Here is a 14,863-nt window from a genome sequence, read left to right as displayed (position 1 = left end):
TACTAAACAGACCCACCTAATGTCACCACTGTTTTTCAGTTTGGCTCTTCTGGTTACCTAAGGCAGATGTTCACTTAAGCCACCTGTGAAGAAAGGGAGCTTACTGTACACCTGTGCAGAGGGACTGGAGTGTCAGGCTATCATGAACTGAAACAGCGTGAAGGACTGTCACTGCTCTGCCTGTTTCTTCCTCTCTCTCTCCCATCTGTCCTGTTGTCTTCTCTCCTTTGTTTTTTTACTTCCTACTCTTATTTTTGTTCCTATGGCCGGTATTTGCCTTTGGTCTACTATGACCCAGGGCTAAAGTCTAAATCATGAACTGGTTTTTTAAAAAAGTCTAAACCATTGCATCTTTTTTGCCTTTTCCCTTCCTAAGTGGAAATTTTTTTTCCATATAGCCTTTCCCATGTCTCACTCTGTTCACATTCCTGCAAAGGACTCCACGTGGCCCGGCTCATCTTTTGATCCAGGACACATGGGTCACGCGCTCATCCAAATGATCGGTCGTTTTTGGTCTGATGCTTTTTCCTGTCTGATCAACTATTGACAGGATGAGTGTGCAACTTGGGAGAGGGGTGACTTCTGTGCAGTGACAAGGGCTGCAGGAGGGAACTGGGGGAGGGAGGAGGAAAGCACATGTGAGACTCCTCCTCCCCTCCCCCCACTAGTCCTGTGAATGAGACAGGAGGGAACTTGGCGGTGGGTGGGGTTCAACAGTCTGGCTTGCTGAGGGTTGAACTGCAGGTGAAGGTTCTGTTATATTGTCATGACTCTACGCTTCAATATACTGCCAGGCTTAGAAAATATGGACTGCGGGTTATCAGCTCCCTAAAGGTCACGGGATATGCATGTCTGGGAAGCACTTCAGAGATCCCCCAGCTCACTGGTTCTCAGCCCTGCTGCCCATAAGACTCCCTGGGGAGTGTTTGAAGACTAATGCTGCCTGGGCCCCACCCCACGGATTCTGATTTAAAGCCCCCTAAGTGCTTTTAACGCATAGCTCTAACAGACAACCATTGCTTTAACTCGACCCTCCTAATTTTACAGATAGGGAAATTTAGGCTCAGCTACATAATGTGACTGTAGCTCATTTAAAGGTCTCAGTTCTAACTTGGTAGTAGAGTCTGGGTTATTCATCATAAATGTCTGAAGCTGGAAGAGACCACAGAAGTCTGCAATTCAACCCTATCATTGTTACTTGAGACTAAGGAACTAAGTGACTTGCCTACAGAGTCAGTCAGAAAGGGGGTGGCGAAGGCTAGAACTCAGGTCTTCTGACCCCTGCCTCAGTGCTCTGTCCATAACACTCAGGCTGGAGGACTGAAAGGACCAGATGAGGAGCTAAGCAGACCCAGCTGCAGACCCCGTGCTTACTCTGCTCCGGAAGGCTTTCCAGAGGCACAGCTGGAACCATTTGGCAGAGGAACCTGGGCGTAATTGGATGTGGCGTGGACTCAGCCAAAAGCATCAGCACTTTGGTGTCCTGAGGATGGGGAGGAGACGGTGGTCTGACAAGGCTAATCTTTGCTTTCTGCCTGCCTCCCAATTATGCCGGGAGTGTGTGAGTGTGTGCCCACGCACGCGTGTGTGTTCGTGCTCCTGATGGACTGACAGCTGAGCTGGAGTCCAGATTGTGAACTGTGCCCTGGGTGTCAGTGGTCTCTGGCATTTGCTGAGATAAGGTTGTCTTTGTTTTTCGGAATGGCTTTGGTCAAGGTGTTGGCACGTATTTGTCCTATAAATAGCTAGAAATGGCTTTAGTGGGCATCTAGGAAGCAGAGGTGCATGCCCTTGTGTGTGTTGATATGGATGGAGGTGGTTGAAGATAAAAGGGTCCCAATGTAAACAAAAAAGTTTCAAATGAGGCAAAGGCTCACTAGATCTAGTGAGTGGGAAGCAAGTGTGAGCCTCAACCACACCCTTTTATGGGGGTTAGTGTGAGGAAGAAGAGATAAAAAAAGTAATCCCCTTTATGTTTATGAAGAACTTTATGATTGATAAATCACGTTCACCCCACGTTGAGCTCATCTGACCTTCACAACAACTCCACAAGTCAGGCAGCTCATGTGATCCAGGCTTGGCGAGGTGTGGTAGCCCGGCTCCAAGGCCGCATGGCTATTGATGGGGGAGCTGGCCCACTCCCTCTGGACTGCAGCCCCAGTGCTCTCCCCGCCACAGCATGCTGAGCGTGTATGTGTGTGTGCACGCCCCCTCAAGTGTGCAACCAGGACACACAAGGGAATTGATCTGAAGACAAGAAGGCAGGTATTTATTTCTGAGGCATCATGGGCCACCAGAAGCTGGACTGTGAACACAGTAAAAACACAGGAAATTGGCTCTGGGTCAGCTGCAAAGTCTTAGACAAGTCAGCCTTAGTTTTCATTTGGGGAGAGTTTTTTGTGGGATCGTTGCAGGGCTCAGAGATCACGTACGCAAAGTAGGTAGCCCAGGCCCACCATGAGCACTGTAAGTGTTTAATAAATGGTAGCCGTTAATATCCTGTGTGCACACTCCTGGGCTGTGTGCAGAAACCACCTGTCTGCAGGTACTAGAGACAGCAGCCTGGCTCGGGGCCAATGGCTTCTGGCTTTGTTTAAATCCAAATATGTCTTCAGGTATCTTTTCTAGAGTCTCCAGCTGGTGAAACCAAGTCCCACTTCCCACCCTCACCTGTCTAGCTCTTCATACCCTCTAAGCACTCACATGTTGCTGGGTAAACACAAGTAACAATCAGTTAAGGTGTTAATCAAACAACAGGGTTTGGGGCATTTCAGAGGACTGAGATGCCCTTTTGGTTTACAGTTTAGACTCTTATGTGGGGTGACTGAATCAGGTGGCAGATCTTGGGGGTGCCAGGTTTAGCGGATCACAGCAGTTGAGCACCTAGATGAGCTGGGCCCTTTTTATGTGGAATCTCATGAAATCCTCACAAGCAGACACTTGAATGGACATTATTTCCATTTTACACATGAGACTGAGTGGGTGCTAAGTTAATTGTCAAAAGTCACCAGAAGCTGGGATTCAAAGTCTGCCCAGGTTTAGAGTCTGTGCTCTTTCCACCACCTGCAACTCAGCCCTCATTGCCCCTGAGGTTGGCCTCCACACAGAGGCTGGCAGGTGTTAGGTCTGCAGGTGTGCACATACAGCTGGGAGCCCCAGAGGATGAAGAGGGTGAAGACAGGACTGGTCAAGAGGCAGGGAGCCTGGGGCGGGGAGAGGATTTGCTCACCCTGGACAGCAAACTATCTCACTGGTTGAATCCTGTCCTGGCCTCCCACCCAGCCTCACCTCTGGCTTTCACCTCTTCCAAGTCACACACTAGTGACCCTCAGGGGGCATTCCTTTAAGCCAGGCTAGTTGGGACCCCACCCCATGAAGGTATGTGCAGAGGGTATGCCAGGGGAGAAGCAGGATGGGGCAAGGGTTTTCACAGAGCCCAGAACCTTCTGTTATGTCTCCTCTGCCCGGGGATACTCAGGCACCCCTGAGATACTTGGGTATCTCCCTGGTGAGGTGATGCAGAGCCCCGGGCATGTTAGAGGTTCAATTTTAGCATCAGCTGGATCTGATTAGCTTTTAGGGGCAGGCAGGCTCTTTCACAGAGGACTCTATTGTTCCCGGGAACAAGCAGGAACGTTTATCATTTCAGAAACTGAGAAGGCCTGGCTCTCTCTGTTTTGCCGTTTTGGCTGTGGGGTGGGCGGTCCTCCCTTCAGATGCTGAACTGCAAAGCCATTCTCAGCCAGGCCTCAGATGAAGCTCAAGGCTGGGGTGGAGCCCAAACTCTCATTTCCCTCAGGAGCAAGGCAGGTGTGGAATCAATACCTGGAATGCAGCCAAATAAAAACCCGGAGCAACAGCTCAAAATGTCACATGTCAAATAACTGAAGAAGAGTTCGTGCAAAACATACTCAGGAGGTCTATACAGAGAGTGACTAATTCAAGATGGCCTCCTTTGGTCTCACCCAGCCTGGGGCCCAGGGTCCTGGCTTCATCCTTCCCTCCCACAAGAGGCTCTGGAAAGGATATCTAGCAATCCTACTTTAGACACCCAGGCAATCCAACATTCCTTGAGCTGCAAGGACACCCTTCCCTGCATGACCACTGAATGTACACAGTTCCAAGTGACAGGAGGAAGCAAAGTGAAGTGGTTACCTGTCCACACTCTGGTAAGATTGCATGGGTTTAAGTCCTGGCTTTGCAGCTTGTGAGCTCTGTGACTTTGGGCAAGTTAGTTCTCTGTGACTGAATTTTCTCATCTACAAATGCGGTGTTTATAGTACCTACCTTTTATGGAGGTTGTAATAATTAAATAAGTTAATACGTGTAAAGATTTTAGGACAGTACTTGGCCTTTAGCAATCAGTTATCAGTATGCTTTCCTCCTGGTCCCAGTTCACTTGTGGGTTCCATGCGGTTTCCCATACCTGTTTCCCATGCTATGTGCCCAGCTTCTGCAGAACCCTCTACACCCACTCAGGGCTGACCAGGTCCTCTGGGCTCAAGTGGCTGGCAAGGCCCTTTTCCATCTCCATGAACCCCCCTTCTTCTGCCATGTTCCTTTCCATCCCTGACCCATTGGAGAACCACCAGTGGGGCCTAGACCTGAGTTTGAAAGAGCTCCTCATTAGTCCAACCCCCAAGTGGTGGGAAGGAGACCAAGAACTTCTTCTTTGTTGGGCAGAACCCCTGGTAAGTTTCCCTATCCAGACTCTCCACTCTCCTGTTTCACCCGCAATGAGGCCCCAGAGGCCATACATTCTACTGAGAGGGAGGTGAGTATGCTTGGATCACTGCGGACAAATACTTTTTGTCTCAGTTCGTTGCATTCGTCTTTCATGACCCAGCTCAAATGCCACCTCTTTGGTGTGGCTTTCCCCAGTTCCCACAGTCAGAATTCTGATTTTTCCAATTGCTTGCCAACTGTGATCTTGGACCAGTTCCTCTCCTCTGGCCACCTGAAAATCCTCACCTATAAAATGGAGATACCGTTACTAAAATAACTTTACAGGACATTGGAAGGCTCCATTCTAAGACAACGGGTGTGGAAACCTAGCTCCCCTCCCCTTACCTTCCTATCCAGGCACAGGAGATGGGAAGATACCCAAGTGAGCTGACTGCCCCGGTGTCTACACAGCCTTTAACACCAAGCCCTCCTCTATTTATGGAATTCCTAGTCAACCTTCCAGGACCAGTTCAAATGTCATCTCTTCTGTGAAGCGTTCCAGCTGCCCACAGAGAAAATACATTTTCCTCTCCCTTGTATCCCTGGAATTCTTTGTCTCTATTAAGTATCCATGTCCTTGTAACTTTTATTATATTTAACTTACATTATTATTGCCTGCTCCCTCAGTCCACTGGTAAGTTGCTTGAGGTCAAAAACTGTATTTTGTTCTTTGGGGTAACTTCACAGTCTACACGATGCCCAGCACCTAGTGGCTGCTCCGTAAATGTCCATTAATTCAAGTTTAGCCTTGTGTGTTCCCTGGATTATGAAGTGGGCTCTGGAGGCAAATTGTACCTTTATGAGTCCATTGCATATGCAGGTTTCTGACCCTGATACTGGTTTGCCTGGAACTGACAATAGAATCCACAATCTAGTGCACAGAGTCTGTGGCAGGAGGCTTCCACACAGCCTGGGAGTGGAAGGTGGGAGTGGGATGGCCTCACAGCCCCATAAGGTCTCAGCTGCAAGCCAGCGGTGGCAGTGAGCCATGCCATGAGGGCTAAAGGACCTCTTCAGGCAACACGGGGTTTTGGAAGAGCCAAATCATGTCTGTAGTTAAGTGTGTTAGTTCATTATATGTTCAATGACTCTGTTTTCTTTGGACAAACTTAAAAGTGCATATACATCTATTAATCCTTCCTTCCTTCTATAGTAGTTACTGAAGGAAAACAGACAAATACATTTACACCATTTATACTTACCCATGATCACATGTTACCCTCAGAATGATTATTTGAGGTAGATGGTATTATTACTTCCATTTCACAAATATGGAAATTAAGGCTGAGAGAGGATAAGATACTTGCCCAAGGTCAAGGAGACTAGAATTCCCAGTCAGCTCAGAATGCTACTTTCCCATCTGAGAGGCAATTACTTGCCAAGCACTGGTCTTGAAGACATAAATGGGTCTGACATGTTTCCTGCCCCCTCAAGAAATTAGTGTTCTAGTAAAAGAGGCTGATATATAAATAATTAAAAACATAAAATACAAAAGATAAAACTATGGACTAGAAGCATGTGTAATTGATTGTCAGGGAGCCTGAAGGGACCAGGGAGGGCTCCACAGAGAAGCTGACTCTTGGGGTGGGCCCTGAAGGATCACCTCAGTTTTGATGGGTAGAGAATGAGGACAGGAGAGAATGCAGGTGTTTGAGGCAGAGGGGACCACATGTGCAAAGGCATGAAGGAGGAGAATACCAGGTGTTCCTGGGCATGGAGAATAGATGAGTGTAGCTAGAACATGGGATTTCTGAGTACGAGCTGGGCTATGACAGGCGTAGTTTGTCAAAGTGTTGGACTTGTTTCTTGAAGGCCTAGGCAGCTGCTGATGGCCTTGGAAGAGGGAATGACCTGAGCTGACGTGCACTTTAGAGGAGGGAGGACCTGGAAGCAGTTTCTGAGTGGGAACTGGAAGGTAAATCGGGTCCTGCATCCAACACAGCTCCCAATGTCTCTGCCTGTACTGATTTTGGGGGTAAGAACAAGAGAATGGGCATGTCTTTTCTGTTGAAAGAGGCCGGCTGAATATCAGCACTGCTACAGGGCCCTGGTGCAGTGTCCTGCCCCCACCTCCCAGTAGAGCTGCAGAAGTACAGCTGCTCTGAGTGGTAAGTTCACTTCAACAGCTGGACACCCCCATCAAGACCAGGCCTGATACTATATCCTCTGCCAAGGGTAGCAGCAGGACTGGGAAGGGGTGAGAGCAGGCATCTGGGGTGCCAGTGATTGGTGTGTAGCGCTCATCCCAAATGTTGGCTTCAGAACTGGAGGACTGTTTTTCCAAATTAATGAGAGATGTTCTAGATCCATGACTACATGTTCCCCATATGGCACATAATTTATAAATGGATTTATAAGCTCTCTGTAAATGTAAATTACACATCTGTGCACAGTGCATAGTATATTTACATATTCTAACACTGACTAAAACAATGTCCCATTATATATAATAAACCCAGGTGGCTCCTGTATCAGTAGTGCTAGGATTATATACTGATAATTGTCAGGCACCTTGCACTGAGGACCTTTAGAAAATCCTCCAATTTCCTCCTTTTTTATTTAAAAAAATATGTATTTTGAACTCACCATGAAAAAAACAACCCAAGCAATCTCTTTGGAAAATTGCCCCCAAATTCTTTGGCTCTGAAAGAAAATGTAGTGCCAAATTTTTGCCTAATAAAATGACATTTCAAGTGGAATCTGAGTCAAGCCCAAAGGAAGGAATGCTGGTTCTTTGAGTCAGCAAAAGAATTCAGTCTTTGCTATCCAGCACTCCATTATTCATTGGCCCCCAACTGGCAATAGAGCTGTTGGTACTTTGGAGAGAACCAGAAAAGTAGGTGTAGTGGGGAGAGCTGTTAGGGAGATAATAAGAGAAAAATCTGAAATGCCTCTCAGGCCAATTCTGGATTACACAATGGGCATTTATTCTGAGGTTCAGAAGCTCTGCTAGCCTCTTGCTAGACACTCTCTCAGCTCATATTTCTGCTTATGGGGTCATTTTTCTGAGCAAGGGCTTAAAATCCAATGTTTCCCTGTTGGGCGGCTGGCCTGATCAGGATGTAACCTTCTGAGTCCCAATAAGCAGGGCCAGCAGAAAGAATTGATTCCCCTCTACGAGACACCCCGTCCTGGAGCCCCGCCCCCCAGATGGCTCACCGGGGCCTTCGGAAGGTCAGGCCGTAGTGCTGACAGGCCAGCCCCACGGTGGGCGTGTACACGATGGGCATGAATTTCTCCACGTCTGACGTCAGCACGCGGTAGAAGAGCTTCTCGTTCCGATCTTGGAGTGTCATGAGAATGATGTACCTTGGAGAGGGAGACAAGAATCAAGCTGTTCACATGAGCAGTCTGTGTGGCAGCAGGGGAGGCTGCTCGTGCAAAAACCCCGGGCTCCCACTCAGCCACGTTCATAGGCAAATCGCCCATCTCCCCAGGCATGGATCTCATCATCTATGAATTGTGAAGAATAATACCTGCCTTATGGTGCTTGTTATTATATGTGATGTAGGTCCTGTTCTAAGTATTCTACATTAACTCATTTAACACTCACAATGACTTGTGAGGTAAGTACTACAATTTCTGCTATTTGAGAGACAAAGGAGACCAAGGCACAGAGAAGTGGAATGCCTCACCCAAGGTGGCAGGCTGCAGAATCTGTGCTCTCAACCACTGTGCAAGATGGTTAGTTATGTTATTATTAGTGAATGAAAGAGATTAGTAACATTCTGAGGGTGGAGTAGGGTTGAGGGCACACCAGTGCTTCATAAACTGGCCTCTCCTATCACACAGGGCTGGCTCCTGCCACAAGTGGTGTTCACAAGTGGCTAAGTACCCAGTGATCTCAGAAAGCGTGTTCCTCCAAAATCTGTTCCCTGAAGCCTGAAATCACTAAACCAGGAAAAGAGCCTTTCATTCACACTCCTAGAAATGCAAAAATCTCTAGGAGAAAAAACAAAACAAAACACCCCAGGGCTTGAAATTTACCTCGAGGGATAAGTAACTGCTGATATCACAATCTTTCTGGACCACAGTTTGGGAGAGAGTATGGAGGCAATTGAGATGTTGGCCTGGAATGGGGTCTTCCGATAGGGGAATGACCCCTGGGTGTGGCATCAGGATCCTAGGTTTGAATCCCAGCTCTGCTGTTTACTAGCTGTGAGACTTGGGGGAAATCTTGTGACATCTTGGGGCCTTAACCTCTTCTTCCTCAACAAAGGCACTGGTCCAGAATAAAAAATTGTGTTTTAGAAGCTATTTTTAAGAAGGGAGGATTTATGCTTAGACTAGCCAGGATCTCAGCTCATTACCAGTATAAGAATTCCTTACCCAGTAGCCATTTGTACACATCTATTCCCAGTTTTGTAGTCAGTGATATCAAGTTGTTAACCTGGTATCAGTCACAGTGGTATTATTTACACCATGAAAAGGGGCAAATACTATAAATCAGGGCTTCTCCACCCCCTGCCCCAGAACCAGTTATTAAACATTTACCAGCACATCACTGCCCTTATCCAAAAGAAGCTGGGAGCCTCCTTAGCATTTCCCTAAGCACCTACTTAAATGAGGGACCCCTGGGAATGAGGGGGTCAGGGTAGTCAACAGAGCATCTGCAGCAAGCCCTCTGGAGCTCCCAGGATCAGACACATTTCCCACTCCCAGCCTGCCATGTCTTCCTAGGTATATAAATGCTGTCCATCTAGCTGGAAGGAACTGGGGAGAGGATTTCTGACTTTAATTTTTATAGTTGAACATCTTTTAGGAAAGAGGATTTCACTTGAACTTTAATTCTTCTCTGTGAATTTAAGAAAAGAAGGAGGTTCAGATTGCTCTTCAGGGTGACATGGCTGGACCCAGTCTGAGTGGGATAAACAAAGGAAAAGAATACTTGGCCTGTGTTGCAGCACAGCCTTGGAGTTACTGAGAGTAATATGCTTGTACTCAGAGTTCAGTGCTTCAGGAGTAGGGGGATTATTCGCTACTGCTTAGAAGCAATGGCTAGTGTTGGGGGGTGCATAGGAAGATGGGTGCTGAATGACCCTGAAGAGCTGCTGAACTCTCCCCCTGTGGGACAGCTACACTCAGTAATTCAAAGTCTTGGCCATTGAGCTTTACAGATATGTAGGCAGAACCCTATCTGCTCCCTACATTTCTGCCGGAGCCCATAGCAAGGTGACATGCTTATTTAATAAGCTCCTACATAGTACATACTATGTGCCAGGCACTGTTCTAAGCACATCACAAATACTGATGCATTTAACTCTCATTATAACCTTTTGAGTTAGGTGCCACTGATTGTACAGAGGAGGAATGACCCAAAGAGGCTAAATAACTATTAAGAGGTAGAATAAACCCCTGGCTGGTGTAGCTGGCTGGTGTAGCTTGGTGGATTGAGCACTGGCCTATGAACTGAAAGGTCGCTAGTTCAATTCCTGGCCAGGGCACACACCTGAGTTGCGGGCTGGGTCCACAGCTGAAGGCATGTAAGAAGCATCAAATTGATATTTCTCTCCCACATTGATGTTGCACTCCCTCTCTTTCTCCTTCCCTTCCCCTCTCTCTAAAAATAAATAAACAAAATCTTTAAAATAAAAGAGGTAGAATGATTATTTGAATTCATTCTAATGAATTATTAGAGTCTAGTCTTGCAGCCACAAAGCTCTGATGCATCTTAGCTGTAGCGTAGCAGAGATGTTAAAAGCACAGACTCTAGAACCAGTTACCTGCCAGTTACCCATGTTCAATTCCTGGCTATGCCATGTGACCTGGGGGTCACTACCTTCTTTAGCAAAGCTAAACCTGTCATTCCCATTTGGCTCTTCATGTCTATGTCCCCACTGGGGAGAACCAAGAGGGGTGGCAGGATTATCAACTGCTCCCCACAAGCCTTCAACATATGACATACCGGATTCTTCCCAAGGCGTCCCTGTCCATTTTCTCTCTTCTTTAACATGTTCCCCTTGTTCCAGCAACATGGGCCATGGGCCACTTCCTTAAGACACCTGTCAGTACATCTTTACTCCACTTTTTCCCCTGAGTGAAATGCCACTTGTGAACCCACTGCTGTCTGCTGAAATCCTATCAATGCTCTGGGTTGACTCAGGTCCCACCATTTTCTAGAGGCCCTCCCAGATTTCACTGACTGGAATTCAGTTTCTCTTCCCAGTCCTCCCAGAACATGCAGACTTATCAATGCTAACACATCCTGTCCTTCAGGGAGATTGTCACCCCTTTGGAAGGCAGGGCTGGGTTTAAGATTTCTTGGAAAGCTTCTCAGCATTTCCCGTCTGCAGAGTATACAAAACACACTCTGTGGACCACAGGAAACAGCTGAGCCCAGGGCTCAGGCAGAGAGAGAGTAGCCTTTGGGCACTGACTTGTCCAGGTCAGTCTGCTGCCGCTCGTAGTATCTCATGATCCTGAGGAGCTGGATGTCCTGGCTCAGGAAGCAGGGGGGTATTAGGCCGTGGATTCCAAGCTGCAGCCTTTCTTCAAGTGTAAAGGCCATCCCCTGGGGAGAACAGGAAAAACACACACATGAATGGATATGCAGGAAGCCAAGGAACAGAAAGCGTCCACCCACTGACAGGCAAAAGTCACTGTGACTCAACAGAAAAGGGCCCCGGGACTCAATATTTCGTCCAATTGGTCATGAGGAACTCTTCAGTTGATTCCTGTGTCCTGTACTCCATAATTTTTTCCCATGCCTTTCCTTTTTTCTTTCTCCCTTTCTTTTTTTCTTTTCTCCTCTCCTTCCCTCCCTTTATTCCTGCTACTAAAGATGCTCCAGGCTCATCTTATATGTTGTCTGCCCCAGTCCTAGAATCAGCCATTTTTTTCAAAAAGGCCTGATTTCATTTTTGGAACACGGTGTTAGGAGCCATGATCTGGGTTCTACTTATTATTTGTGCTTCTTACTACTGAGGTTTCATTGTTTCTAGTCCCCCTCAGCTAACAGCAAGAAAAGAAATCTATATTAAGCTAAATCTAAGTTCATACTAATGTCTCCAACTCTAACCCATTACCACGTGGGTCATTCTGGCCTCATCACATTGCTCATCTGTAAATTCTCACACTAACCATGACAAACAGCTCCCATTATCTGCTGCCCATTTACTTAATTATTCAGTTCCAGTATACACCTATAGCAGTATCAAAATTGTTAACCTGCACCACAATGGGAAACAACTTTATGTACCTTGCCTATGTGCAATTCCTTTTGTCTTTAGTCTTACAAACTTCACTCATTTTCATAGTTGCTCAGGTGAGCACTTTTCCTTCCACTTCCTTCACTGAGGTTGTATCATGCATTTGTAATACAGTTAGATTCTCTTGTCACTGTCTGCATTCTTTCCTGGCATCCTCCAACCTATTAAATAATTTTTAAAAGTCTAGATACACTAAGGTCCATTCTTTGTACTGTGAAGTTCTATGAAGGGTTTTAAAAAAATCTTTGCCCAAGAATATACTTATTGATTTTAGAGATGGGGGCAGGGAGAAAGAGAAACATCAATAGGTGCCTCCCGTAGCACCCTGACTAGGGATCAAACCCACAATCTAGGTATGAATCCTGACTGGGAGTCAAACCTGCAACCTTTTGGTGTACAGGAAGATGCTCCAACCAACTAAGCCACCTGGCCATGGCTCTATGAATTTTGACAAATGCATTATATCATGTATCCCTCATTACAGTACTATACCAAAAAGTTTCAGTGCTTAAAAATCCCATGTGTTTTACCTATCCATGCCTCCTTCATCTCCTTGAATCTCTGTTTGTTTGTTTTCCTTACTGTCTCTACAGTTTTGCCCTTTCTAGAACGTCATACAATTGGAATTATGTAGACTAGCTTCTTTCATTTAGCAATAGCACGTAAAGTGAAGAATAGTCTCTTAAGAGATGGTGCTGGGACAACTGGATTTTGACAGGCAAAAAAATAAAGTTGGCCAGTTGATTTCTCAAAAGAAACCTTGCAGACAAGAAGCAACTGGCAAGAAGTATTCAAAGTGATGAAAAGCAAGGACCTACAACCAAGATTATTCTATCCAGCAAAGCTACCATTTAGAATGGAAGGGCAGATAAAGTGCTTCCCAGACAAGGTAAAGCTAAAGGAATTCATCATCACCAAGCCATTATTATTTGAAATGTTAAAGGGACTTATTTAAGAAAAAGAGGATCAAAAAATTAAAATGACAACAAACTCACAACTATCAACAACAGAGCCTAAAAAAATAAAAACAAAAACTATGCAAATAACCAGAATAGGAACAGAATCATAGATATGGGGATCATTCAGAGGGTTATCAGCTGGGAGGGGGAAGGACGAGAAATGGGAAATGGTGCAGGGATTAAGCAGCATAATTGATTGGTACAAAATAGATAGAGGGAAGCTAAGAATAATATAGGAAAGGGTGAAGCCAAAGAATTTATATGCATGACCCATGGACACAAATTAAGGGGGGTGGGATTGCTGGAGGGAAGGGGGGTACTGGGCGGAGGGGAGCAAAGGGAAAAAAAGTGGGACTACTGTAACAATATAATCAATAAAATATACAACGAAATGAAACACTACTTGTTAAACTGAAGCAAAGACAATGAATGAAAAATCTATGTCTTGATGATTATGTGAATAATTGTTTTAATATTTAAAAATCTCATGTCAAATTGCATTGCTCAATGTAAGTTTGTAGGTTTTATACTTGGTTGCTGTATTATTTGTAATATTCCTTATTATAACAAGGCCTGGCCTGCGAAAGGAAAAAAAAAAAGTTGGACCCTGACTCACATCAAATACAAAAATTAACTTGAATTTAATCAATGACCTAACTATAAAAGCTAAAATCATAAAACACTTAGAAGAAAACATAGGGGTAAATCTTCATGACCTTGGATTTGGCAAAATATTCTTAGATAAGACACCAAAAGAAACAGCTACTGTACAAAAGGAAAATTAGATCAATCGATTTTATCTAAAAACTTTTGTGCATAGAAGGACGCTATCAAGAAAGTGAAAAAACAACATATAGAAAGGAGAAAATATTTAAAAATCATATATTTGGTAAGGATTTAATACCCAAAAACTATAAATAATTGCTACAACTCAACAAAACAAGAAAAACAACTCCATTAAAAACAGGCAATAACTTGAATAGACACTTCTCCAAAGAAGATACACAAATGGCCAATAGCGCATGAGAAAAAGCTCAGCATCATTAGTTGTTAGGGAAATGCAACTCAAAACTACAATGAGATACCATTTCACACCCACTAGGATGGCTGTAAATGAAAAAAAAAACAACAAAACACACAAACAAAAAAAAAACCCCAGCAAATAACAAGTGTTGATGATGTGGAGGAATTGAAATCCCTGTACATTGACAGTAGGAATACAAAGTGTTACAGCCTCTATGTAAAAATATTTTCGTGGTTTCTCAAAAAGCTAAATAGAGACTTACCATATGACCCCAGCAACTCTACTCCTAGGCATAAACCTAGGAGTAGAATTGAAGGCAAGGACTTGAACAGATATTTGGATGCCAATGTTCATTGCAGCATTATTCACAACAGCCAAAAGGTGGACTCATCATGTGTCCACCAACATATGAACGGATAAAGAAAATATATATGGACAATGAAAACTTTTTCAAATATGAAAAAGGAATGAAGTTCTGATATATGCTGTTACATAGATGAACCCTGAAAAATTATGCTAAATGAAATAAACCAGAAATGAAAGGACACATACTGTATAATTCAACTTATATAAAATAACTAGACTAGACAAATTCATAGACAGAAAGCAGATTAGAGATTACTAAAGTCTGGGGGTGGGAGGATTGGTGAGTTGTTGTTAATGGCTATGGGATTGTAGTTGGGATGATGAAAAAGTTTTGGAAATGGATGGGGGAGATGGTGGCACAACATTGTGAATAGATGTAATGCCACTTAATTGTATACTTAAAATGGTTAAAAGGGAAGATTCTGTTATATGTACTTTACCACAACCTAAAAAATTAATAATGTAGTTAGCAGTCAAAACCACCGAATTATGCAATTTAAATGGGTGAATTGTGTGGTATGTGAATTATAGCTCAGTAAAATTGTCTTAAAAGAATTCTTTGCGAGTTTTGAATACAAGTC

The 14,863-nt window shown here is 44.7% G+C and overlaps 1 protein-coding gene across 1 annotated transcript in view; it reads right to left on the bottom strand.

The window, feature by feature from the left end:
- ME3 (malic enzyme 3) overlaps positions 1–14,863 on the bottom strand; it is a 200,044-nt gene that overhangs the window by 101,786 nt on the left and 83,395 nt on the right. The window contains exons 2-3 of the mRNA XM_090265758.1: positions 11,103–11,236; positions 7,885–8,034 (exon numbers count right to left, since the gene is read on the bottom strand). Of these exons, the coding sequence (XP_090121884.1) occupies positions 7,885–8,034; positions 11,103–11,236 (284 nt within the window). The remainder of the gene's footprint in view (positions 1–7,884; positions 8,035–11,102; positions 11,237–14,863) is intronic.

Source organism: Furipterus horrens, unplaced genomic scaffold (assembly GCF_987537825.1).
Source record: "Furipterus horrens unplaced genomic scaffold, mFurHor1.1.pri manual_scaffold_2, whole genome shotgun sequence".
Taxonomy (NCBI): domain Eukaryota; kingdom Metazoa; phylum Chordata; class Mammalia; order Chiroptera; family Furipteridae; genus Furipterus; species Furipterus horrens.
Note: the sequence above shows the minus strand (reverse complement) of the source record. Positions and strands in the feature narration are given on the sequence as shown.